This window comes from Daphnia pulex, chromosome 1, assembly GCF_021134715.1.
Source record: "Daphnia pulex isolate KAP4 chromosome 1, ASM2113471v1".
NCBI lineage: Eukaryota > Metazoa > Arthropoda > Branchiopoda > Diplostraca > Daphniidae > Daphnia > Daphnia pulex.
The window spans coordinates 6,033,257-6,059,841 of NC_060017.1; the positions used below are offsets into that span (position 1 = coordinate 6,033,257).

General features: G+C 42.0%; 1 protein-coding gene across 11 annotated transcripts in view; it reads right to left on the reverse strand.

Annotated features, from left to right (window-relative positions):
- Positions 1-180: 180 nt before the first annotated feature.
- LOC124190968 (protein bric-a-brac 1-like) overlaps positions 181-26,585 on the reverse strand; it is a 29,349-nt gene continuing 2,944 nt past the window's right edge. Inside the window, exons 1-14 of one of the 11 annotated variants that reach the window (XR_006873221.1) lie at positions 14,975-15,377; positions 13,494-14,566; positions 10,242-10,299; positions 5,877-6,046; positions 5,080-5,173; positions 4,340-4,566; positions 4,142-4,277; positions 3,732-4,037; positions 1,868-3,674; positions 995-1,063; positions 759-907; positions 625-664; positions 433-555; positions 181-361 (exon numbers count right to left, since the gene is read on the reverse strand). Coding sequence is in view for 7 of the 11 variants with exons in the window: in XM_046583873.1 (XP_046439829.1) it covers positions 3,364-4,037; positions 4,142-4,277; positions 4,340-4,566; positions 5,080-5,173; positions 5,877-6,046; positions 10,242-10,299; positions 13,494-14,543 (2,409 nt within the window). In the remaining 4 variants the exon portion in view is untranslated. Of the gene's footprint in view, positions 362-432; positions 556-624; positions 665-758; positions 908-994; positions 1,064-1,852; positions 4,038-4,141; positions 4,278-4,339; positions 4,567-5,079; positions 5,174-5,876; positions 6,047-7,322; positions 9,632-10,241; positions 10,300-13,493; positions 14,567-14,974; positions 15,378-26,585 lie in introns of those variants that run through there. The other 10 variants (XR_006873225.1, XR_006873217.1, XR_006873218.1 and 7 more) reach the window with 10 other exon arrangements.

Below are 26,585 nucleotides of genomic sequence, written 5' to 3' on the forward strand. Positions count from 1 at the left end.
GATTACCTGGAAATGGAAGAGGAGAGAAGAGTGCGAGGCAAGTTTTACTGGGGAGCGATTAGTCACTACTAGGCTTCCGGGTTAGACTCATGATATAGATCATGCGCCTTCCAAGTCCCCGTTCGACCAGAGCCCTCCCCTCCTCCTGGTTTCACAGCGGGTGAGTGACCACCGGCGGGCGTTGGTTAGTGGTTAGTTAGGGAAACGGGGCCGCAGAAAAGAAGGGAGCCCAGATAATATGCACTTGTAATTTATCTAACAACTACACAATTTATCAGTCTTGAATTACAGCATTCTCTCGTCAGCTTTCATCAATGGATGAAGTCGGGTCCAGTGGATGATCAGTATCGAAGGAGTTACCCTGTACGCAGAATGAACATTTATTTGGATGACAATAATTTTCAATAAGATTTTAGCGACAGAAAGCAATACCTCAATTAAGAGGGCCCGTTTAAGGAAGTAAAAAGGGAGATTCACAGGTAGCAGCCAACGGGTTTTCAAACAGGGACCTTATTGACTGTGTAGTTCTTCAAACGACATGGCTTCTCATAAAGTCTGGTATTCAAATTTATTAAAATAAAGTCATCTTGTTTATAATTTGTTGTTAATGTGCTTGGATCTCACCTTGTCTATAATTTGTTATCAGTGTGCTGGACGTCTAGATCTAAAAGATTAATTAAACAGTTATTAGTATACACTCCACATAGTCTCTTAAACATGGATAAACTTGAGTGCAAATTAATACTTTTAACACTCACAAGACTTGAACAGCACAGTTTAATTAACTTCAGCAGCCTAGACTGACACACTGAGAACACTTCAGGATGACATCACCGCTACAGACTGCTTACAGCAGCTGCAGCTCAACTTGAACTCCCTTTTCACTGGGTGGCTGCAACAAAACCATCTGCATGACAGCAAATATTACAAAATAAATTCAAGTAGATTAGAAAATGGACTTTATGAAAAGTAAAAACTTTCACGATTCACTTACTTGCTGAGTTGTTCACTTTTGTTTCAGCTTGGTTGAAAAGCCAAATCAGACCTTAAGAGGTTGTTAATCCTACTTGGGAAAAAAATCAATTACTACCAGAAAAAAAAGTCATGCGTGACATAACAAAATGACAGAGTCATAGTTAAACTAAGCAATCTCTAAGATGAATTACATTCACAAACATTACAAAGGAATCGACAGTTGTCAAGCTTTTAAAACTGAAGTTCTTAATACTAATGTCTTAACTGAAAAGTCAACAGATATAAAGCAAAGAGCTAGTAATCAACAAATTAAATGTGTAGCTTACTGTACAAAAGTTTATCAACTTAATTACTTTAAATTGGTCTGAAGTGTTTCCGTATGTGACGAAAGCTACAACTTCTTTTTCAATTATCTTAAACTCAACTGCATAAATTTTTTAATAAATTAAAAACAACGCAAACATACAAGACCGTACTGACTTCTTCCTTTCGAACTTCAAAGAATGACACTGACAGGTGCCATCTTAGATTTGCAACATTGCCATATCCGAATAAACAGATTGCAATAACGTGACTAACGTCCGCTACCCGCTAGATCAGAGGGGGATTCAGAGCTATAGATGATTATATGATTATAGACTATAATAGATTATACATCTATAACTCTGGCTAGATGACGTATTACCCGTATGGAAAATTACATTTCGTGTCATGTTAACACATGTCATTATGCGCTTTTTCTTGTCAACAAGTAAAATAAAATATAACTCGATTTCATTCCAGCTTATTTACTACAGTTCACAGAATATGAATATCATAGTGCTTCGTTTTTTGCAAATTCCTTTTAATGGCCGATGAGTGTTCTACGGGTTTACAATTTAAAGTTACGTACTTTCGTTTATTCACATTTTACGTAGCCTCCAATTAGTAGATCTTGTTTCAATAGACGGATGATACGCACCGTTAAACGGAACAAAGAAAACTGTGAATATTTGGTGCAATGGCACAAAAGCATATGAAACCGTCGATAACGCAGCAGTTGAGGGTCGTATAAATACGAAGATTGGAACCAAAAAAATGTGAGACATGAGAAGGTAGAAAAAGATAAACCAACATAGTCAATAAAAAAACGTTATCGTATAGGCAACAAACGTAATGAAACATGCAAAATGGGGAAGGTGCACAACAAGGGCGCAAGAAATTTTTATCTTACGCCACAAAAATAAAAAGACAAAATAAGAGGAACATAATGGGGTTTGAATTGTTCTCTTATTGGAGAGGCATTATTGACCTGGACAAATATGTAGCCTTGATGGGTCTTATCAGATCTTGAAGGTGATTGTACGCTGCCAAACGATCAATTGAGTTTTTAGAATGGTTCTTTAAAAAGTTGCGCAACGCCCGTCATAGCAGACAGCCATTTTGTTTTGTTTTCTCTTACGACTGAATAATTCACAAAATCTAAATACAAAAACATCATAGACAAGAGACTGCTTGACGCCGATGGTGCCCATTCAAAGTGGGGGGAAATGAAAACTTATTTTCGGGAGTAGAGTGTGCGGGCGAAGTTTATTGGCAGGTCAATTATTAGAGTCTTAAAGAAAATAAGATTTCTTTTTTTATAGTCGTTTTCTTCACGTCCTGTTTGTGTTTTTCAACTTTCAGATGCATAGTTTAAAACAGGACAGACAACTGGCGAAAGGACCCAAAATGACTTGAAATATGTTTACAAATATTTCACGCTTACACACAAAATGATTGGATCAATTTAAAAAAAAAGCAAGGACAGCAAATGTGTAAATGGGCATCCCCCCTCCACCCTTTTCTTATTGAATAAAAGCCGAAAAATTGGTTATTTGAGAGAGCCTAAACGTGAAAGACCAATTAGAGGACCTCTTAATTTAGTGTTTCTTTAATATTTTAGGGCGGGAGAGCAAAATGTAATTTCCTATACTGAATAGATATGGCCAATTAAGCTGGTCCATGTCAAATACAGGAGGAGATCGAGTCACATTTTTCTTAAGTACATATTAAAAATGTGAGAGAAATTTTTGTCGAGTGCGCTCATCAAAACGAATATACAACAATACCACAGTGGTGCTGTGTACAAGAGACCAGCCACTCCATTTTCTGTTGAAATAAAATGTCACGGAGTGAATGAAAACATCAACTCGATAATATGACTTACAAGAGTGTGTGCCTGATGAAGAAATTAAATAAAACGGCACTGGACAAACAAAATTTTGCTGGACGACAAATGACAAGTGCAAGTTTACAATCTGACTATTTTCTAACATTAGCGTCATAATTTTTCATTTCAAAATCTCCATGACGAAATAAACTAACTGAATTGCCACTCTTTCAATAGTATTAATGATAGCGTATAGGCTATTCTCCAAACAGCTGTTCCTGCTGTTTAGAGTGTACGGGATTAGTGACTGTCGGGTTATGATGAGCGCTGAAAGATGCCAGGTGTTGAACGGCATCCTCGTCGTCGTCGTCACCTTCGTCATCTTCGGCTACGGTGACGTCGTCGGCCGCCAAATCGACGATAGGCAGTTGACCGCTGAAGCTGCTGCTGGGACCGAACCAGGCGGCTGCCTCCAGGGCGGCAGCGGCGGCTGCGGCTGCGGCTGGATTTTGAATGCCACTGGCAGCTCGTTGCTGGTTGCACGACACGCCCAGTCCAAAGTTGTCACCTGGATGATCACGTCCCGAAGTTAAGCAACGCCCAGCATGATGAAACCGCGACGTACCTTCCAGTGAAGTCATCAGACGCTGAGTCATGGCATTCAGAGCGGCCAATCGAGTCTCTTCGGCAACTTCCTGTTGCAGAGCGTTGAACAGCGACGACGATGTCAGGCCGCCTCCACTCAGGCAACTTGTACTGGATCCCGATCCACCTTGCATGTTGTTGTTGTTGTTGTTGTTGTTGGAGCCATTGGTCGCTCCGGCCATCAAATCGGCCATGAGGCCATTCGCTGCATTACTGACGCCAGACGACGGCCCGGCTGTCGAACGCATTGACGGATAAGCAGATCCACCGGCTAATAGCGATCCTCCTATAATCAGCGATTTAAACATAAATGAAGAAATAATTTAATACATTTATTATTAAAACTAGTCGGAATGAAGGCGAAATGGGAGAAAGTGTGCAAAAAAGTACCGTGAGTGAATGTGCCAGTCATGTTGGAGGAAGATGGCAGTGCGAATTCGTGATTATAATTGTGGCTATTACCATTATTCATGGCCGAATGGATCAACCCGCGCATTCCAGATCCACTGCCGCCGCCAAGTTCGCCCTGTTTTCCAAAAGTGACGTTGCAGTAATTTTTTTAAATAAATAAATAAACTAAATAAAAACCTGAATTGTTTGCTGATGAGCCGGATGAACAGTCAGCAAGCGACTCATACTAGAGCTGGCGGCTGATCGGTTAGCGGTCAACTTGCTGGCATCTTCGCGGTCAATGTGACGCGGGAGGCTGCTCGGATCGCGGAAAACAACGGCGCGGATGACGCCGTGAACGTGATCTTCTGGCCAAGAACCGGTCAGAATTCGTTGCGGTCTGCCACGACCTTTTGGACGCAATTCTACACACACACACACACACCCGCAAGAAAAATAATCTTATTGGCTGACACACAATTAGTAATGTTGTTGAAGTATTAGTTGGCAAGTGTAGGAAGTACAAAAACAAAGTCATAAATTGTTTCTTTTTTTTATGGGCGGGCGCATTTACACCTGCGCATCGAAATTACCCACAAACGTCAATTGACTCGGGCAGTAAACTTTATGTGGGAGCCAGCTGCTGGTGAGACTGTGAAACTCATTCATCATCTTCAAACCAGTTTGAAAAAAATCAAATTCTATCAGATTTCAAATGTTTACTGAGGAATAAAGATGTCAGGAAGAATTGATCTAAACTACTGAATTGCATGAAAAAACTGGGCGTTGTCCTAGTTTGACCGTGAATGACAAATTGACAAGTGGATCGAGTTTGGTCTTAAATGTGCGGCTGTATAGACGAAATGTTGGGCAACATTTAAAAAAGAGAGGGGGGGGGGGAGAAAAGCAATGCAGCAATTTAGTCACGAGTTGATTACCTGGTCCACCATCAGCCGAAGGCCCGAGCATGTTATTCACGCGGTTGGCGTACAACACGAACGTCGGGTAGGGAATGTCAAATTTCCTGGCAGCCTATTAGCATATGCAAATCAGACCATTATGAGCTCGCCTCGTACACACACTTGGGAGAGAGACGTTGATGTAGATTAACAGTTTCTCCGCGCGGCAGACACACACACAAGCGCGCATTCCCTATTCAAATGAATTCATCTAATAAAGAGCGCGTCGCCCAGCGTCGCCGTCGTGGGCGTCGTCTTCGAGTGTGTGTCGGTTCGACTCCTGATGGCAGCTCCTCGTCGGTATATGAACGCGTGATTACAATTTCAATAACGACTCCAGCGTCCCTCCAGCACTCGTTGGGAGGAGAAGGAGGAGTTTGAATACTTGATGCAATTCGCCATTAATCAATAGGAGAGAGAGTTCTAGTGCGTGTCCCCCCGCGCTCTCTCCTCCGTTTGCTCATTAACCATTCGAAAGCAATCTTATATAGAATAGAGTACAGTAGCTCTATAGAGAAAGGGCGACTCGATGTGTACATTGCATATTAGACAATCAACATCATCAGCAAATCATCAGATTTCTCTCTCTCTCTTCTTCCTTGATGACAAGTTTGAGAAATCAATAGCCCCTCGATATAAGACGTCAAACTCACCAGGCAGCAACGCCACGAATATTCTATGAGACTACAATCGTATGCACAATGAACAAACATCCCCCAACAACTGCCCTCACAATAGAAAAAACCAAAACCAAAATTAATTTGATGAAATTATACCTGGGAGAGTGACAATCCCTCACGGAGAACGGCCATGATAGCTTCGGCCATAGTTTCTGGCCTCCAAGTTTTGAAAGGACCGCGCTCACGAAAACGCAAGTTCTGCATGACTCCTTGGCCGGTAGCCCAGGCTTTCTGCCACAGCGCCTGTAATTGGTACTGGTACGTGTCTGTAACAGCAGCACACGCCCCAAAGTCATTTTAATATTTGACCCAAAATGAAACCAAACCAAACCGAGCATTTTAAAATACAAATAAACGCACACGATGTGAAATGAGCTGCTGGAAATGTCATCAAGTATTAGCCGCTTGTTTCAATCAACGTCGCTCCCCCTCTATTTATTAACAAAAGAGACCAAGAGCGGCCACAGTCAAATATAATACACTAAAAAGCGGGAGGAAATAAACTGGCAGCTCGATTGATAAAAGCCCGAGTCTGAGCCCATTTCTCTTGGTTATATGGCGGCCTGGCGTTTTGTGTTTGTGAAAATACAAACCAGCGGGACAGGCACTGGCCGTCATGATTATTTCAGAGCCTTCAACATTATAAATTATTAATCTACTTTCGGCCCGTTTCCAATGCTGATCCGATGATCCTGAAAGCATGTGCATGGACCTGTTTGATGATGGAACGGGGTTCGGAGGCATCTATAGGCGAACGAATGTTTTATAGTCCCGCGTCGGCTCTCTCTCTCCCGGTAGTCTTCGGACGTTCCGCAACCTGATGACGTACAACACCCGATGACAAAGTTTTCCAAGGCATACCCCGGCCTCCTTAAATCAAAGACTACCAAACCCCCGAGTTGCAGAGTCTTGTGGCTGGCTACTAAATCATTTAACTGACTTTTCAATACATTCACGACGCAGTTTCAAACTCGGGAATTTAACTCTTTCGGACCCCCCCGGCAAGAGCGTCACTTTGCGCCACTCACGGCAGACTATCAAATAATTCAGATGCCGATTTTTTACAGAATGGAGATCGGTTGTTTTTTTACATCTTTAAGTAAAAAGTCACCAACGAACTAGAAAATTGGGGAATCTCAGCCAGAACGGAAAAAGTTTAAATCCTGGATAGCTAACGTTTATATCCATTTGGGTTGTTTTTGAAATTGGGAATGCATGATTGATACGGCTTTCGTGACTCTCGCTACTTAAAGTGATAAGGTCTTGTGAAAATTTGATTCGCTTAAGAGCACAGCAAATGCTGGCGGAACCGAAAACAATCTCAAGCAGCTAATACTTTAATAGCACCCAAAAGTCTCATTTGCCATTACGTCCGTTGACCCCTTAAATGGTGATAGTAATAACACATAAAAGGTCTAGAAAAATACAATCATAATTGTTGTACTTACCCCGGTAGCAGCATCCGCCGTCCGACCAAACGAAAAACACGACCACACAAAACACTTACGTACACGATCACGCACAATCAAAAATGGCGACATGTTCGATCCATTATTGTATTTGTTGACAAGGATTAAGGCGAGATGATGCCAGCAAAACAGCAAAAAAAAATGAGGAAAAATTAAACAAATGATACCTGGCAAAACACACACGAAAACGTGAGCAAAAGAAATTAAAGAGACGTAGAAAGATAATTTTTTTTTCGGGTAAAAAATAAACAAACGTGCAGCCATCGATTTGAGGACGATCGAGCGAAATAAACGGACATGAAAAAAATATTAGTCCTCGATGCGAGAGAGAGATTGTCACAAGTGCAATTCGAGAAACGTTTTCAAGAGAAAAAATAATTGGCGACATCTTTTGGCACCTAAACACGACAAATAAATCGACGACTTGAGGAATCGCTACTCGCTACTACTCTAGACCGAAAAAAAAGAGAAAGATGACAACCAGACGCTTTTTCTTCGAAAAAATGATAAAAAAAATAATTGTAAAAAGATGGAAAACGAGATGAAAAACATTGGAATATGGCCGCCGAATTGGCACAGTGCGTTACGGGAGACTCGAATTGGCCTGGGAACAACAACGAAAAAAAAACATAAAAAACACACACACGACACTCGATTGGCACAAAATTGGCCAACAAGGTTATTTCGATTTGATTGTCGCCTTTTGGCAATTCTTTCATCACGACCGGTTAAACGGTCATTAATTTACACGCAAAAATGGGTAACAGTTTTTAGAGAAAAACAAAATGAGAAAAAGAGTGGAAGACTGGAAAATAATTTCTTTTTTTCAAAGGAGATGGAAGACCGATCAAGTATTGCCACTCTTTTTTAAGACACGAAAAAATCAATCACGAACAAGGGGAATGTAACAAGCTCTCATAACTCATATATCCAAAAAAATAAGGAGAGCGAAACTACTACAGTCAGGAGAGGCTATTAAGAGAGAAGAATAGGCAGAAAAAGAAGAAAAATATATAAAACTTTTTCTTCTTTTTTTTCCAAGTGATCCCTTACCGAAAAACTTCCGGAACGAATAACAACAACAACTCGACTCCGCCTCCTACTCTTTCCATTATTTTTATGATTATTTTTATTACAACCCCCCTTATTTCTCTGCTCCTTTCCCCACTGGTAAGTCACCGCTCCGCACACACAGAAAACCCGCTACAGAGAGTGTGTCGTTTCAACAGAAAAATCGACACAAGACACATAATAATAAAGACAAATAATTTTTTGAGCGATAATTAAGGCACAAACAAATTCTACCCGAGAAAATTTGTATACAATGTCAAAAATTGAGGAGGTATTTTGGGGTGAAAAAAAAATAACATGTTTTGATGGCTTTTATCTCTTTTCCCTTTTCATTATTTTTCTCTCAACTTGTTTTCTTTTTTCCTGGTTCTCGAGGTACTATAAATCAATCAAATTTCAAAAAATACCCTTGTTTTTTAAATGTTGTTTGAATATTGCTGATGTAAAAGAAAGAAATTCATCCGCGATGAACCGAGAGGTTCTCCGGTTCGGGATCGCTATCGTCTCCGTGGTCGTGATCGACACTGTGCGTCCTACTCCTCAAATTGTGTCTGTGATTCTGTCTCTGCTGCTGGAGGAGAAAGGCATGACTTAGCTGAAACGCCTGGCTCAAATGAATGTTGTTGTTGTTGATGCTACGGAAAGCCGACGCTGCTGCAGCGGCAGCAGCGGCCACTGTCATGTGATTCCCACCACCACCACCACCAACGGGCAGTTCCTCTTCAAAAGGTTTTGACAAATTCTCAGGGATCAACTCATCGGGTGGCGAGGGTGAGAGGTTATTGTTGTTGGATGAGCCGGACGAAGCGGAAGAGGCCGAGCTGGGTGACGAGCGATTATTGTTGTTGTTGTTATTGTTGTTTTTATTCTTGCTGGACTTGTTGTTGTTGTTGTTCTTGACGTAGAAGAGCGACACAATGTTGTGCTTCTTGCAAAATGCCCACCACCATCTGAATCCCATCAAGTTGCCCAGTTTGAAAGAGGGCTGGCCTTTACTTTGTTTCAGCTTCTCCACGAATGCGACGATGGACTCGAGCGACTTATTGGTCCGCCGGTTGTACGGCATGACGCTAGTCTCGCAGCAAAAATCCAGCACAGCTTCTTCATCCTGGGCGTCTAGGCCGAGCTCGTCCAGGACCAACATGCGCTTCGATTTCCCCAAAATGTTGTCGTACAATGTTCCTTTTGGGATGTTGAAATGAGACGAGGCCTGAGTGAAGCGCATTTTCTGTGTCACTATCGAGTTGATGGCCTCCTGGAGCGTCTCCTTTGACCAGGAAGGAGCTTTCGAACGCCACTGGACTAGCGACTCTTCACATTCGAACAACAAAATGCGCAGGGGGGGGGGGAGAAAAATAGAAAAACAAAAAAAAAACAAAAATGAAAATAAAAACCAAAACATAAATCAATCAAAATCAAATCAGAAATCAAAATGGAAGAAAAATAGGTCCCAAGAAGAAAAGAAAAACCATGAAAACAAGAGTGTCTTGATGAATAGATGATTACGGGATGGGTGGCGGTATATGAGTCGGATGATTCCGACGAAGGAAAAAAGTCGAATGACGACAAAGATCAATTTCAAATGAATTGAATGAGTGAAATGTGTCATTCATTCAGAGACATTCGAGGACACAATGAAACGGTAAGTTTTGTCATGCGAAACAGACATGCCAGATCTACTAATGAAAACCTCTCGTCATGGCGGATGCAACAACAACTACACAGAGATTCTTTTGTTCGTCAGTCCCGTGAAAAATTCAAACTCCAAGGGAGGAGCTGACGGACAAGAGAGATAAAGCATGCCCTTACCCTGTCACAGTTGTGTGTGTAGACCCAAATTTGTTTCAAAAGTAGAGGGGAAAAAAGAAACCAGTAAAAAAAAGAAAAAGAGAAATAAATAAATAGGCAGTCCGGTTCTTACCTGAGAGCACCGACGGTGAAGCGGTCAACCACGGGTGAGTCCCTTCCAGCATCCGGGCCTGTTAAATTTAAAAGAAAAATTTAAAAGATGGCATATAGAAAGATGGGCTTTTTTTTTAATTTTTCTCTTTTGCTTCATGGCGAAAAATAAATTCCTGATTTGAGATTTTTAAGGTAAATCTTTCCATAGTCCACAGGTAAAAAAAAAAAATTGGCTATGGGGTTTCTCACGATCCTGTAGGCTATTAAAAAAAAAGAGTTGCTCAATAGAAATTGGGAGCGTCCACACAACAGAACCGGCGTTACGAGGCCGATCCATCAATAAATGTGAATTCAGTTTGGGGCTGTCCGGTATTTGAAGAAATGGTGGAAAGGTTTTTTTTTTTACTTCCTTTTTCCAAAAAAAGGTAAAAATATAAAAATGTTGGGTTTCCTAGTGACATATCCCCCCGAAGAAACGACGGAGATATGTACATATATATATATTGAGGGTTCTCTATCTTTTTATTATTATTAAAAAGAGGAAGGGGAGGCTCATAAAACATGTCCCTTTGGAAATTGTACTGGCTTTTTTTTTTAATACTGGTATTTTATGATTTTTTACAACTTTCCGAGAGAGGGAGCAATGAAAAACAGGTTGCAAAAAAGGAAAAAAAAAAAAAAGAGAACGGTACCCACCACCTCAGCGGGTGGGCAATACCCACCCTACCTACCTACCTCTCCTTTCTTTTGGCTTTTATCCCTCTTCTACCTTTAGTTGTATATATACTTATATACTTCTACTTACACCCCCTCGTTTTCACAAAAGAAGAGGTATTGAAATGATGGGGGTACTTTACTCGTTTTCTCTTCTCGACTCTCTCTCTCCCCTCATATATATTTCTATATTACTTTTGTAGAAAGAAGAAGAAGAGTCGTACACAGAAAAATGCCTGGTTAAGTTCCAAGTGGTCAATGCCCCAGTGGACCGAGTCCATCTTTCTCTCTCTCCTGTAAGGTGCAGGAACAAATACTATTTTTCTAGAGATGAAGCGGATGGCTGAATCTCGACGACGACTCATTAAAAATGCAAGTGCTAATGACAAACAAGGTATATTGATTGATACCTCCCTCTATTCTATCTTGTCTGAAATGTTGCCATCGATCCAAACTGGGAAAAGAAAAAGAGCTGCAATTGTTTTGTTGGCAGCATCCAATAAGGACGTGATGAAGTTGTACCATAGGAAGCACTACTACTACTACTACTACAACAACCAGCATATATGTAGATATAAATATACACCCTTGGAAAAAAGAAAACTAGCTGCGTCGTTAACCGTTTTACAGCTTCACCGAGTCGAATTGAGCTGACCTCCACACACGAGTCTCTCGAGAGATCTCGACTCGATGGGGAAGAAAAAGGATAACCATCATGGACACAATTCTCTCCAGGTAACAAGACCAATAGAGAAGAAAGACGCTTTAAGGAGAGCGTGTGTGTGTGAATGTCATCAACTATACCCCCAGACAGGTGTCAATATAATAACGGAGGGTACCATATTCTTTTAGGGTTCGGAAAAACAAGTGGCAATAACACCTTTTTTCCCCCCTCTCGTGTTCCTCAATTGTTTTTCCAACGACCTTCGACTGACTGATGTACCAAATACACATTTTTTTCGTCCTGTCAAAAAATAAAGCTTGACATTTCTTCGCTCGAATCTCCTAATCTCTCGGTCTATACTAAAAAAAAAGCTAAGTTGATATAATAAGAGCTACATTTTATAATCATGCGACTAGGGGGAATTGGGATGTGATTTTGGAAATAAAATAAACAAAACGACACGCTCTAATCACGTCTTTTTCCAGGTTTTCCGAGATGGGAAACTGTGCACCGATTTTTTTCTTCCTTCCGTTGAGTGAACATGATAATAATAAAAAACTACTATTCAATAGATGATTGTGAACGACTTGTTTGTTGTTCTTCTCCAACTGGCAACAACACATCGCTTAGCTTTTTGAAAGATTGAAGAGACGGAAAGAGGAGGTAAGATTAATGATACCACTGTGTGTGTGTTTGTTTCCAGCGGGTCTGCTCTTCTATTCCGGTTCCCGAATAACATGGATCGATGGTGTTTACCTCAAGACGTTCACAATGTATCCATACACACAGTTGAATATTATAAAATATCAAAAAGAGAATAAAGAACGACGGCGACGACGACGTCGGCTCTCAAAAACAGGAAGAAGCGCATTTTCGCAACGGATCCTTCCGCTGGATCGCCCCGCAATAGACTCTCTCTCACAAAAACTTTTGACAAAATGCACAGACAAATAAAGAGACTATCAATGGATGTCGGCGTCTATTGTGCTCCCAAGCAGGTATTCCTATGTAATCCATCAGCCGAGCGATATCATTTTCAAGCTTCAATGCATCCCAGGATTGCGGAGAAACATCATTGAAACTTAACGTACTGTGGCTATATGGTTTGTTTGTTGCCCCGTGTACAAAAACATTTCCCCATTTTTTTTGTCTTTAATGAAATTCGGGCTCATGTTGTTCGTTTCCCATTAACGGCCAACAAAAAAAAATCCTGGAAGGAGGAGGGCAAAAAAAAAACGGCGGCATCGACGAGAGGTCGAAGGGATTTTGGGACCTCAGCAGGGGGTGTCGGGACTGGTCACCTTTCAACCTTAAAAGAACAAAAAAAAAGAGGGGGGCCTCGAAGAAGAAGAAACATTTTCAGCCCTCGAGTGAACATCAAGGCCATCGTGCACCACCAAAGCGTCTTCAACTCCCCACCACCATCTTCTCCAACCCCCATAAGAAAAAATACCATTTTTTCTATTTTATTTTCAACATCTCCGGAGGGAGAGAGCTCATTTTTTTCTTCTTTTCCAGTTTCCCTTTGGTTTTTTAACAAGCGTCGGAATGTGGCGCCGAGGGCACCATCTATATAACTTTTCCCCCCTTCTCGAAAAATATATATAAGAAAAACAACTTGTAAGAATAATAAATACAGAGAAATTCTAATATTTATCGGGTTCTGTTTTTGGAAGGCGTCGCGACGCTAGACCTCATTTGAGAGAGAATATTGGGCGTCTATCGACCTTCGAATAAGATAAACAACCACGGGTTTCCTTTTTTAATAGACGGCGGATGCAGTTATATTCTTTCGAAATTCAGATAAGATTTTTCTACTTAACTAGACTAACTGCTTATCAACTTCCGGAAAAAAAGTGACGTCTAAGTTAAATAAAAATTGACAAAACTTACCCTCTCCTCTTCGCGGATGAGTTCTGCGATGCCGGGCTTAATATCAAGGTCATCCGAGTGGGCCAGTGGATGTTGATGGAGAGAAGATGGAGGAGGCGGTGCCTGGGTCAAAGCCTGCGGCGCCAACGAGGCGGAGGAGGCGACCGGACTGTGCGGCGGTGGTGGTGGCGGCGGCGGCGGCGCTTGTTGTTGATGACCAACCAACGAGAGTGGGCCGTCGTGATGGTCCAAACTAGCCTCTTCGTGATGCTGATGATGCATTCCCGGAGTCGAAGCGGCTGCCGGACTCGAGGCGCCACCGATTGGACTTTCAGACCCCGAAATGCGACGTCGTTTGACGCCAGACGATCGAGACGCCGGAGCAGGAGTGGGCGAAGGGGTAGGCGTCGTAGCCATTTCTTCATCCATGACGTGTCCAGGCCACGCCGGTTGTTGCTGCTGCTGATGATGATGAATTTGATGATGATGATGATGAGGCAATGTTGGCCATGTCGGACTGTCCGTCTGTCTCCTGACGGCTGCAGCCGATGAAGATGACGACGACGTCGATGGGCCGGCCGTCGGATGAATGGGAATCAGCGGACTGGATTCGCTGCGATCATCGGCCGTAACGGCGGCAGCAGCAGCGGCGTGTCGGTCGCTGTTGAGCTCCGAGAGTCCTCTGATTTTGAGCGTCTCGGCGACGCGTAAAAGGGACGTCAGTTCCTCCTGGGCGACGGAGATCTCGCCGCGGTACATGTACTCGACGATAGCCTTGAGTTCTGGCCAGCGGGTGTCCTTCAAAATGACAATGGGATGCTGGCAGGGATTGTCAAAGAAGAGATGCTGGAAATAGGGCGAACAGGCTGACAGGACCATGCGATGGGCCTTGATGGCGTGTCCATCGGCCGCCAGAGTGACGTCGACAAACGTCTCATTCTGCAGCAGTTGATCAAAGACGCTGGTCAAATTGGACTGGTAGTTGTTCCAGCGGAGGCACAGGTGCGGCGACGAGCCGCCAGACGCCGCCGATGATGACGACGACGACGTCGAGGCCATTTTCGATGACATTCTCTCTCCTGATTGTTATCCTCCTGAAAAATTAATGCAAAATGAACGTTGTAGACTCAAGGACTAGAGAGTAATGGGCTGCAGGTGCACGACATGAATCAAAAAATGAAACTTAAAAACAACGTTTGACTTTTTAGGTGACCGACAAAAAAAGAAATGGCGGACGTTCCTTTTTGGCGACCAATAAAAACAATGGATGGCCGTCAGACACAAAAAGAAGAAAAAATATCCTCCAACCAAAACAGAAAAACCTGTTTTCATTTTCTAGACCCAACGCACGCACAACTCGCCCAACAAAAACACACACATTTTGTGAATAGGAATTCCCCCCACTTGCTACCGGCGTCGTCGTCGTCGACGAGATTCTTTTATTTAAAATATATCAAACAAAATTTGTGACAACCGGCTAAAATTTTCAAATAGCTATTCACCTGTTTTCCTGATGTGTGCCGATCAAATCCTGGAGTCACACTTGATAATACACACGAAGATTTTGATTTCAAACTGTGAACACGACGAGAAAAACCCAAAAAAGACGATAAAAAGAGAGAGAGAGATAGAATAAGAAAAGAGAGGAAAAAGGAAAAAAAAGATAGAGGTGATGGTGTGTACGACCGCTCTTGTGGACACTTGTCGGTCGAATGGGCTCTAGAGCGCCACCGGCGGCCACCAACACTTGGGGAGAGAGACGCGCGGCGTTGGCAGCGTCTCTCCTCTCTTTTTGAGAAGAGCTCCTCCCCTCTTTCTTTTTTTCCATCCTCAGGTGGTTTTTATCCACCTCTCCCATCTCCTTCTTTCTCTTTTGTGGAAAAATCTCTCCGCGCGCGCCAAGACGCTCTGCTCTCTCTCCGAAAAATATTGAAACCAAAAAATCAAATTGACGATTCATCAACGAGGAAAAAATTATTGTTTTCCCAACAGCGTCGCCATTTTTACCTTGATTATTTTGGAAAGAGAAAAAATAAAAAGGCAAAAGAAAAATGGTTGACCACCCGGCAACGCACTGGGTCCTCCCAACAACAAACGAAATCAGACAGCATAGAAAAAGAGAGTCAGTGTGTGTGCGGACTGACCCCACCGTCCCCTCTCCTTATGTGTAAGGTGGTTTTTTGAAGGGGTCGGTGGGGTTGGGGGGCCCAACGCATTCCACTAGACACGGGTAGGTAACCCCCCCCTCTCTCCAACTTCTTCTCCTCCTCCTCCCCTCTTCCATGATGGCCGCGCGTCGGGGTCAAAAACTCGTCCCCTACCCCCTGCCACCAAAAGATACCCATCACCCCTCATGGGCTTTTCTTTCCAAACGTCGTCTGTAAAAATAAATACAAAAATCCGGTTTTTCTGGGTGAGGAAAAGAAGATTTAATTCCATCCCAGCAGCAGCGAAAAATTCATTCACATCTCTCTCACACAGAAAAAAACAACATGTGTAATTTATATATATTTTTACCAAAATGAAAAGTGAAGCAGAGCGATTGGGAAACCGGCGCGAGGCCAACGAGCGATAAGATATCAAAACGGCGGCGGCGTCTGTCCAGTTTTATTCCGCCCTGCCCTCTCGCCCACTAACCGACCAACCGAGGTTAAGCTTTTTTGAAAATATTACATAGAAAATAAATAATGAAAAGATGTTGTTGTTGCTTTTATTTTTTTGAAGGGAGGAGCCACACGACGTTGGAGCCGAAGGTGAGAATGTCGAAGAAGAAAACAAAAATCTCTGAAGAAAAACTGGACTTGGTATATAAGAGGCCCTCGGGTGAAATAAGGAGGGGCTGCTAGTGGTGGGGGGACTTGGCCACCGACGTCGAAGAAGGCGGCCGGCCCAACCTTGTGACGTCGTGTCCGGGTCGCAGACTTTTCAGCTCTCCCCCCAAAACACCAACTGTTTGTGTGGTTGGGTCCAGATCTTTTTTATAATTCAAAAACAATTTCCCTTGGTCCGGAAAACAAATGACACTATCCGTTTTTCTAATCGAAAAAAGAATGCATCCAACTTTAGTTTGTTGCCTTCAATTTTTCTGTCTGACCGTCGTTTTTCAACTAGACATGCTAGACGAGATTTTTCAAGATGGCGCTGCTCCCCCCTCTGTCCAAAGTCCGAGTCGAGGGCGTCTCGGGTTTGAAAGAAGAAAAAACAAGATAAACTTGACCGGCGGCGACGACGACGGCCCCAACACAAAAATAAAAGAAACAAAAATCTTTTTTTCATTTTATTTTTTTTTAACCTAATCTTTAATAGTCAATGGAAATGCAAGAAAAAGTCCCGACGACCACCTGACGACAACTATCGTCTTACGGTCGTCTGTTACCAATCGACAACATCAAAATAAAGAAATTGAAACGGCGGCGCGTTGCCAGTTTGAATATGATTACAGCTGAGGATTTGGTGGTTGGGCAGAGAAAATCATCTGTAACAAACCGTGGGCCATTCTCGTAAAATTTAACGACGGATATACACTCTTTTCTTTGATCGTTACGCGCGCGCCATCTTTTCTATGTGGCGCTCTCACCTTCCGGGCTTGTTCGTTCGGTTCGGGAAATATATACAAGAAGAAGAAGAAGAAGAAGCTGACTGGGCTGGCTGCCATGAAAATGGATTAAGAAATAGACGACTGTGGTGTAATGCCTCCGTGTGTGTGTGTGTGTGTGGCTGGTTGTTGGGTGGGTGTAGACAATCATTTTCTGCAGGTGTTCGGCGGCTGACTTTTGTTGGAATCTCGTGGAACGTCCGGCCAGAAACCAAACAAAAAATGAGAGAAAAGAAAAGGGCGTTCTTTTCTTGTTTCGTACGAAAAAGAAAAAAAAAGATTGGCGTGGCCATTTTAAATAGTAACGCCACTAGCAATCATTCGGAAAAAATGATATATTTTGTTTTCAAAAATAAATAAATCGCCATTAGCGTTTACTCCAAGATCTGATCTGGGGCCTGCGAAAAAAATAAATAAAAATTCCATGGACCCAATCTCCATGGCAACTGTGCCGTTCAACGACCGTTAATCTCTTCTCTTTGGGTTATCATCATTTTTCCAAGGAAGAATGTGTGTTCGATTGAAAGGGGGGGGGGGATTGAGAGTCTCCATTTATAGATGTAGGGGACAGACGACAACGAATCACCTGCTCTGCCCCCTACAGGACACACACACCTGACGGCGCACACGTTACGCATTCCTAATGGCGACGGCGTCTCGCCAAACGCTCGTCGCTCCCAACTCACCAGACGTCCAATCTTTTACAATTTTCAATGCACTCAGCAAATGAATCATCGGCTACAAAGTTCACGTGCTCGATTTCAAAAAAGCTCAACCTTTCAGCAGTTATTTCGCTAAAAATACAGAATTAAATCAAAATCAAAACAGGTTCAGTTCCACACAGTTTCCCACACGGCACCGAAATAAATCCCCCCCCCCCCCCCAAACAAAAAAAAACGGCCGAGAGTTCAACACCTTTGTGATGTTTTTCAAAAGGAGAAAATAAAAATACAAAAAAAAAAAAGATGAGGAATAGTTTTCTCTCTCTTTTTTACTCTCGGGGCGTTTTCTATTGTTCCTTGTGTGAGCCATGAGGCGTCCGTGACGCGTCGCATTCCTTTTACTCTTTTTGTGCTGGGCTTGTGAAAAAGACGCGTCCGACCCACCCCTTTTTGTGTTTACGTGTACATGCCGGTGGTTGGTGTGGTGGTGGTTGGTGGTGTCTAATAATTCTTTATCCACCCCTCGTTGGTCGGTGGTGGTTACAACAGCCAGTCCAGTGGCGGTTCATTTATATTTTTTTTTGTTGATTATTTATTATTTGGTTGTGTGTGTGTGTGCGATCAAAGTTCAGAGCGAGATTAGAGCGTCGGCTATCAGCTGACTAAACACACTTTTCGTCTGGTAGTTGGGTGTAGTTGTGTGTAGGGTTGTTGGTGGTGGTTGGAATTGAAATCCGACGCCTTCTCTCTCTCTCTCCATGTTTTTTATTTTTCCTTCTACTGTCGATCATCTTCACCTTTGAACTCCCAACTCACTGAACTCTCTATTTCATTCGGTCCGAAAATGATTAATATTATTTTTAAAAGCAACAACTCGAGGGCGTCGGATGACTTCATCGGTTTTCTTCTTGTTTTATCATTGCGCGCCTGCAAGTTGTTGCTCAGAGGGCTACTCCCCTTTTTACACCATCAGATCATCACCATCGACGACGTCCGAAACGATTTTGGTGTCCATGGGCGCGGCAAACTTGCTGGCCAGCAGCAGCAGCAGCAGCAATGTCATGAAACAAAAATTCGTGGCGCCAATCACTTGCCTTTCATCGTTTCGACCGTTTCGTTGGAATCGTTTTCTACATATAAAAGACATGGCCATCATAACTGCCAAATATCTTTTCTCTCTCCCCCTTGTCTTTCGTTGCGCCGAAAAAAATAAAAAAAGAAGAATAAAAAAATCCATTTTTTAAAAAATCATTTCCAAATGATAGCGGTTATGAGGGGGGTAGATGAGCGCCCTCTATATAGCTCTTGGGGGGATCTCTAGTTACGTCAATTACACGTTCTTGGCATCGTCTTGAAGAGAAAAGAAATTAAAACGAATTATACGCACACAACTGAACCACGCCCACTGGAACACACACAAAAAATGGCCCTCATATTCTTTTTGGGTGAAGAAGAAGAAGAAACGAGGCCGTTGTTTTTGATCTACTTTGTGTGTACCACCACCACCACCTTATATCATCGATGTGAATGATCGAATACCCAATCCGCCCAACAAAAAATCGGTACATCCAAAATTGTACAACTTGTCCCCGGGAAAAAAAAAAAGTTTCTTGCGTTTGATTTCTGTTTCGTCTGTCGAACTGGAAATCACCAAAGACAAAATTCAATCAACAAGAGCCGGATATACCCACCCGAAAATTTTTTTCCCTTTTTTATTTGTGGGACTTTAAATAATTTCTTTGTCTCTCCGCCACTGGATTTTGGTCGCCCCTCCTTGTTCTCTGTGTGTGTGTATTATGGAACACGAGGAATAAATGGATTAGATACTTTCTCTACTACTACTGCTATACACGGTGGTGGCCCTGGTGGGCGGTATAAAACGTCAAAGAGGTCGAGTCTCTTCCGGAAGCGATCGTCCAAATGTCGTTAGACATCCGGAAAGCCAGACTCTCTCTCTTTTTCTCTCTCTCGCTTTGTACTTTTTTCTCCCTAGCGACTTAATGAACCGCGCCACTTCTTCATTTCCTTGGCGTTTTCTATCATTTCGGGAAAAAAAAACTGAAATCTTCCAGATTTTAGAAACTGGAGAGAACTGAATTCGTACCCCTTATATATTCCCATCAAATAATAATTAAAAAGAAAATAATTGGTGAATTATTTTATTTTCCGTTTTTTCATTCGCCGGTTTTCTTTTATTCATTTTGTCAAAATTCCCGTTCAGAGCCATCTAGCGTCGCCCATATTAAACTAGAAATTATGGCGCGATATTTGTTTTAAATAAAATCAGGTAAACGGACAGACAGACAGATAAGAGATTCAATGGGTGTTTTACACGAGTAGGAGAATCTCAAATAGACTCTTGCGCAAGTTGCAAAACGAAGGAGGGAACGCTTGATTTGCATATCTACGAGCCATCGATCGACGCCTAACGTTTGGTCTCATCTCGGCGACGGAGGGTGGTAATGGGATGGGGGCTGGGAGTTTGATGAGGAGGACGTCATCCCAAGTCGCAGTATATAATATAGATAGAGAGAGTCTATATATATGCGCAATATTCATAGTTGAGTTCATCTAGTGAACATCATTTTTTCGTCTTATTTAATTCAATAAACCCTCTGACCCCCCCGTTCAACCACTTTCCACCGTATCCCCCCCCCCCACCCCCCAAACATGTTTCGACGACGACGAAAGAGATAAGAGTTTCTCCAGGGATGTGTGCGGGAGAGGGGGGACTATATCGTTCGTTTTCGTGTGACAGCTAAAAACGGTAGATTTCTCCTTCCTAACCTCTGTCCCCCTCCCCCCTCCTTTTTCATCAAGTTTAATTAGCGCGCGAGCGCGAGAGACCATTTTCAATTATAATATCCTCCCACCACCCACCCACCCACCCAACCTCCATGTCTTGTCGTAAGTTTTCTCCCCTTGGGCAAATGAACCTCCTATATTAATTTGACCTCCTCCTCCTCCTCACCTCGCCCTTTTCTCTTTTGCATATTATAATCGATATTGCAGTCAATCAAGATTCTCCGAGGGAAAATAATAAAAATGAAAAGAAACGACATCAAATTCAATTTTGGTGATGGAAAACATTTTTGCGCATCAAACATTTGGCCAGCGCAGTTTAAATATCATTTGAGCGATGCTGATGAGCAATTCATTTCGCGTATACGTGGGCGACACAATATGTCTAAAACGATCCCCGCCACACACGCATCTTATTTATACGTGTTATAATGTGAATTGAACGCTGAGACTGGCAACGTCGGGGGAATCATTTTATAATCTCCGCAGACGACGCCGACGACGACCAACCGCAGCGCTGGTTGAAAATTTAAAAAATCAAAAAGGGCGTCGCCAGGAAGTGACTCCCAACAAATATTTTAGTATCAACATTTTCATTTGATTTCCGGCTATTGCGCTCACTTGTGAATATTATCTAAAAAGATTGAAATCAAATTAATTTTAAGAAAATGAATCATCCCCAATTAATCGATTGGTAATAGAAATTATCTATTGGTGCTGCTAAGCCGAGTAATTGCGATTACAGTCAATGTAACGGAAAATGTAGAGTGAAGCATTCCACCATTCTCGGAATATATATTGCGTCACGTCGAATTATTGTTGCCTGTATGCGTGCCGAATAATACACAGTGTAGAACAGAAGATTAGCATTTGGTTTTTTGGGGAATTTTGTGTTGGAACGTCGGTCAGGCCGCCGTCGCTGGGTGGGGGGTGGGAGTCGCTGGGTGTTGGCAAATTAGTATTTAATGAAGCGATATGGATGGTTTTTCATTTCCTGCTTTAATCCTAGTGCTCGCCTGATTGCACGCACCGTCTCTCTTGACTCGCATTCCTAACGCGGGGTTTTAGATATAAGAGCTAGGGGGGGGGGACTTGATTAACCCAGACTTGATTGAAATCCATTCATTTTGACACAGTCTCACGCCATTGGCTAAAAACACGCTCGCATCGACAATTTTTGAGAAAAACAAATAATCAACGACATAAATTTCCTCCCCTTTCCCATAAAAAAAGAAGAAGAAGCGGAACCGGTCCGGAGAAATGAATAAATCTCCGCTCTCGGTGTGTGTGTGTGTGCTGACGAATATGAATTGCTCAATAACGACCCAAAAAGTCCAAATAACCAATTGAAAATGGAAAAGCGCAAAAACTTGTTTGTGCTCGGCACGGTCCATCATAATAAATGCAAGAGTCCCTCCATACCTCCTCCTCCTCCCCACCCCGACCAAATCGTTTCATTTCCGGCTCTTTTGACGTGTCCGCCATTTCACGACTTACGCGCACCTCGCATTATTTCGTCCGACACGATGAAAATCTTTTAATAAATAAATAATTTAAAAAAGAAAAAAAAGGAAAGAAATTCTTATCATATCCTGGATGGGACAAAACGTTTCAATCCATCGATTTCGATCGGAGTAAATCAAAAAGAAAATTGAAATTGTTAAAGCCTGGGGGGGATGTGTCGAAATTCGATGTGGAATCAATCTATATATAAACGAGATGTAATTTGGATCACGATAGACTCTTTATCTTTTAAAGAAAGAGAAAAATTTCTAAAAAAATGGAAATATTTGGCGGGGCTCTTTTTATTTTCCAGCGGATGTAAATTGCGCTTGGTTGATGCGCACCGCCAACCGTAAGTACTTGTATACAACGCTCTCATCCAATTCTCTCTCCTCTCTCTCCTTTGGTTCGTTCGTTCCTGGTGGATTAACTCAAGTGAGCGCTCGCTCTTCCTAGCTAGATCCTATCGCATGTAGAGTGTAGAGCAGATCAGAGAGAAATGATTGAATCGAATCATTCCGCCACCGCCAGCAAATTCAAATGTCTCTCCTCTCTCTATATACGTGTGTTTCTGGCCTCGAGCGTTTTCATCACATTCAACCCCATCACCTCTTTTTCCTCCCTCTTATTTTTCTGACATTTTATTTTTTTTTTATCAAAATAAATTTTGATGTATTTCACATTAAGAGGCCAAAGCGAATGACAGATCGGTCAGGGGTGCGGGACCATCACCGCCTCGGGTGCCGCGAAAACAACTCACGCAAGATGAAAATAACAAACCGATTTTTTTACGTCGACGTTAAATAACATTTTTTATTATTTTTCCGTATAGCGGAATTTTGTATTGCGAATGCAGTTGGAAATGTCAAAATTTGTTTGTACGCGGGAAGAATTCAAAGAAAAAAAAAACTGGAAAAAATGTCTGACTCATCATCATCACCCATTACGTCATGATGACAAAGAATTCGCTAGCGATGGTATTTTTCCTCCTACCAAGAACCGGAAATGAACGAAAATAATATTTCCACATGAGGATCGTTTTTTAAAACACAAGCATCCGCTTGTGTGTGTATACATACACACACCAGAGTAAAAGAAACCCAATTTTTGAAAGAAAAATGGCGAATATCTTCACAAAAAGTCGTGGGAGGCAATGAAAAAATAAACTTTTAAGAGTTTAGAAAAGAAAAAAAAATGTCTGTTCTTATATATATATATATATATATCTATTTCCCCCCGTCGGGAGGGGAGGCCTGTACATCCAGTGTATATACACAAGAGTGACTCCCTCTGGTCTTTGGCTACTACAACAAACAGGAGGAGAAGGCTGAAGACTTGCATGGGTGGTGGTGGTGGTGGAGGAACACAGACACACACATATATGTGTGTATATAAATATATAAATATATAAAACAACGTTTATTTATACAAGCGTCGGCAGAGAAGCGCAGCAGCAGCAGCAGCGTCGTCGTTATAAACACAGCGGCCCCCGAAAAGATTTTGACGAGCCAAAAACTTCCATGCGCGTTTATATAGGCGAAAAAAAGAAGAAGAAGAAACACGGACCCCCTTGAAATTAAAATCAATAACTCGCACTGCACTCTCAACCCCCCCCCCTTGCTAGCTCTCTCTCCCAGTTTGAATATATATAAAATATATATAGATATATATATTTTATGCATATCTTATATGTAATATGTATATGAGTGCCGCTGGGATGAAGGGGAGAGAAAATTTAATCATAAAATCGACCCTTCCACATTCAACCCCTTCGCAATGCTGCGCGTTCTTTATTTTCATAGACTTGCAGAGGAGAAAAAGAAAAAAACTACTCAATTTTTATTCGACTCGTTAAATCTTTTCGTGCAAAAATAAAAAAATTCGGGATACAAAAGACTTCCGCAGCAGCAGCAGCAGCAGCACCGGAAGTCATAAGACATTTTGCGGGGTTGAAAAATAATAATTTATAAAAAAACATTTCTTGTTTTAAAATAAATAAGAAATGACCCGTTTCATTTTTTCAAAAGAAGTAAAATTCTGATTTGTTGATTGGAATCAAAAGTTATTTCTATCATTTGGGAGACTGTGGTTGTCTATACATTGAAATTCGTCAATCAAAAATTCATTCGCCGGATCCTGTCGGATATACATTTCGTCATGTGCACGAATGGGACGAATATAGAAGAGAGACAGATAAATAATAATTTCAAAGATCATGTATGTAGTATACACAGCGGGTCCATGCATAAGTCAGATATTTTTTTTTAAGGAAATGGTCACCGCTTGTCCGTCCACAATACCAACAAAAGGGTTGCCCGGGCGACAACCAGTTCGCCACCCAACCCGTTGCGTATACACCACAGGAACTGAACTACTATGTGTCTAGTATAAATACATGAGCCTATTTAGTATAGAAAATAGAATCCAATCTATATGTTTGGTAGTGGCCGGCAGCCAAACAATTGACAACGAGTTACATCCGATGCATAGGCATCGTTAATGAGTCCAGGACACGTCACTCTGGCGGCAACTTATTTTATCCCATTCAAAGCTTAAATACTCTTGTTTGCCGGCCAGCATTGTAGAAAAAGAGGGAGCTGGCCGGCCGACAGATGCCTGATCTGAACACAGTTTCTCGTGAACCGGTTGAATAGTTGAAAACTATACACGTCACCAATGAATTTTTCATTGAAAATGATGGAAGTCCATCGATTTCAATCAGTTTCAAACCTCCCCCCACCAAACCACTACCCCTTTTTCCACCGACTAGGTGGAGCTTGGCCATTCTTTTGTTTCTCTGCTGTGACATGCTGTACGATTGTGCATTATACAACTCGTCGTTGTCGCTGCACATCCACCACTGTGGTGATGAATTGACAAAAAGGTCCCCAGCTACTACTACTACTGCTACTGCTACCCTCCAGCTTGCATGATTGACTATCGCTGTCTAGTCAACTCCGCCACTGGATAGTACAGAACAGACACTCGTCTACTATTTGGACAAAAGGACGACAAATGCCGACCAGGGAAACACGGACGGACGGGTGGGTGGTGGGGGTTATTCATTACTGTTGTGTTCTGTATTACACACAACTCCTTTGGCTTTGATGACCGAAAGTGTGGCGACACGATCTCGTTAGCCGACAACGGAGAAACCAACCGTCGTCGACTAAAAACATTTTTCTTTTTTTCAAAGATGGCGCGCGCTTGATTTGCTATTCAGTTGAGTCTCTCTATATTATTATTATTATCAAAATATAGATATAGATGTATATAAAACTAGTACCATACGGTTGAAATTGGGAAAGTCGGAAGAAGCGAAAGAATTTCTTATTCCACCTTTTTCTTTTTCCCCAATCTAATTTTGACTTTTGTAGTCGCGTCGCTGTGCTGCCTGCCGCTTCATTTCCATGACAAACAAGTGCAGCAACTAGACAGTGTTGTCTCCTAAGGGCTAAGAGAGAAAAAACGCCGGCAGCCCCCCTAAATAAAAGTCAATCCGCCCGGCGCGCATCCACCATCGTTACGTCTGCCTCTTGTTCTCTCCGTTGAAAAAACTGTGTGTGTGTTGAATCGTCAGCAGACGAATAATCAAAAAAGATGTTCCCTCGACTCTCCGATCTAACGCAATAAAAGCTCTTCTTCTTCTTTTCTATTTTTTCCTTTTTAACTATAGCATTAGATATACTTCCGTATGTATATACTAGGGCTTTTTCTTGATTTGCCTCCCTTCTACTACTTATTCCCATCCGAGTCCATGAATATTTGGCAGTGAATGAGAGACGGGAGGGTGGGGCAAATTACCATCGCAGCTGGGAGGAATCAATCAATATGAGAAGAAGAACACGCACGGAATATGCAAAAATGATCAACTTCCGTATATATCTCTGCCGACATTTTTTCATTCCAATTGGACGACAAACTGGATCAGAAAGCAATCGAAATCAGCCCGTCTTGCAATCGTCTCTGTTTTTTTTTCTCTTGGCATTTGTGTAAAAACAACAAGCGAATAACAAACAAACGAAATTGTATTATAAACTCTAGCGAGAGAGAGAGAGAAATGCTATTTTTTTTTTCGGGAGGGAATTGATGATTTATAACTTCAATGCATACACACAGCCGTCGCTAGCGATTTATTATCGAGGGGAAATGACGACAAAGATTTTTGTTTTGTACCAAAATAAAAATTTCACGAAGAGATAAAAATCGATGGTATAATAATTTTCCAAGCAGGGCCAATTTCGACGTTGGGTATAGAGCTATTTACTCCCATAGTCATGGCAATCGAAAAAATAGATGTAAGTAATATAATTAAAGAAGATACCGAGGCCACGAGACCATGCCCTATATGGAATTCATAATGGATATACCGGGGGACTATATTAAGGATCGGGAGTTTGACAGTCATTCCAGTCACGGCTAGATATATATATATTTTTACTGTGTACATCCATCTTTTTGTTGAACTGAAACAAATGAAATTCACCAAATAAAAGAAGAGTTCCTAACGTTATTTATCAAAAGGGAAAAAAAATCTTGAAGCGAAATTGA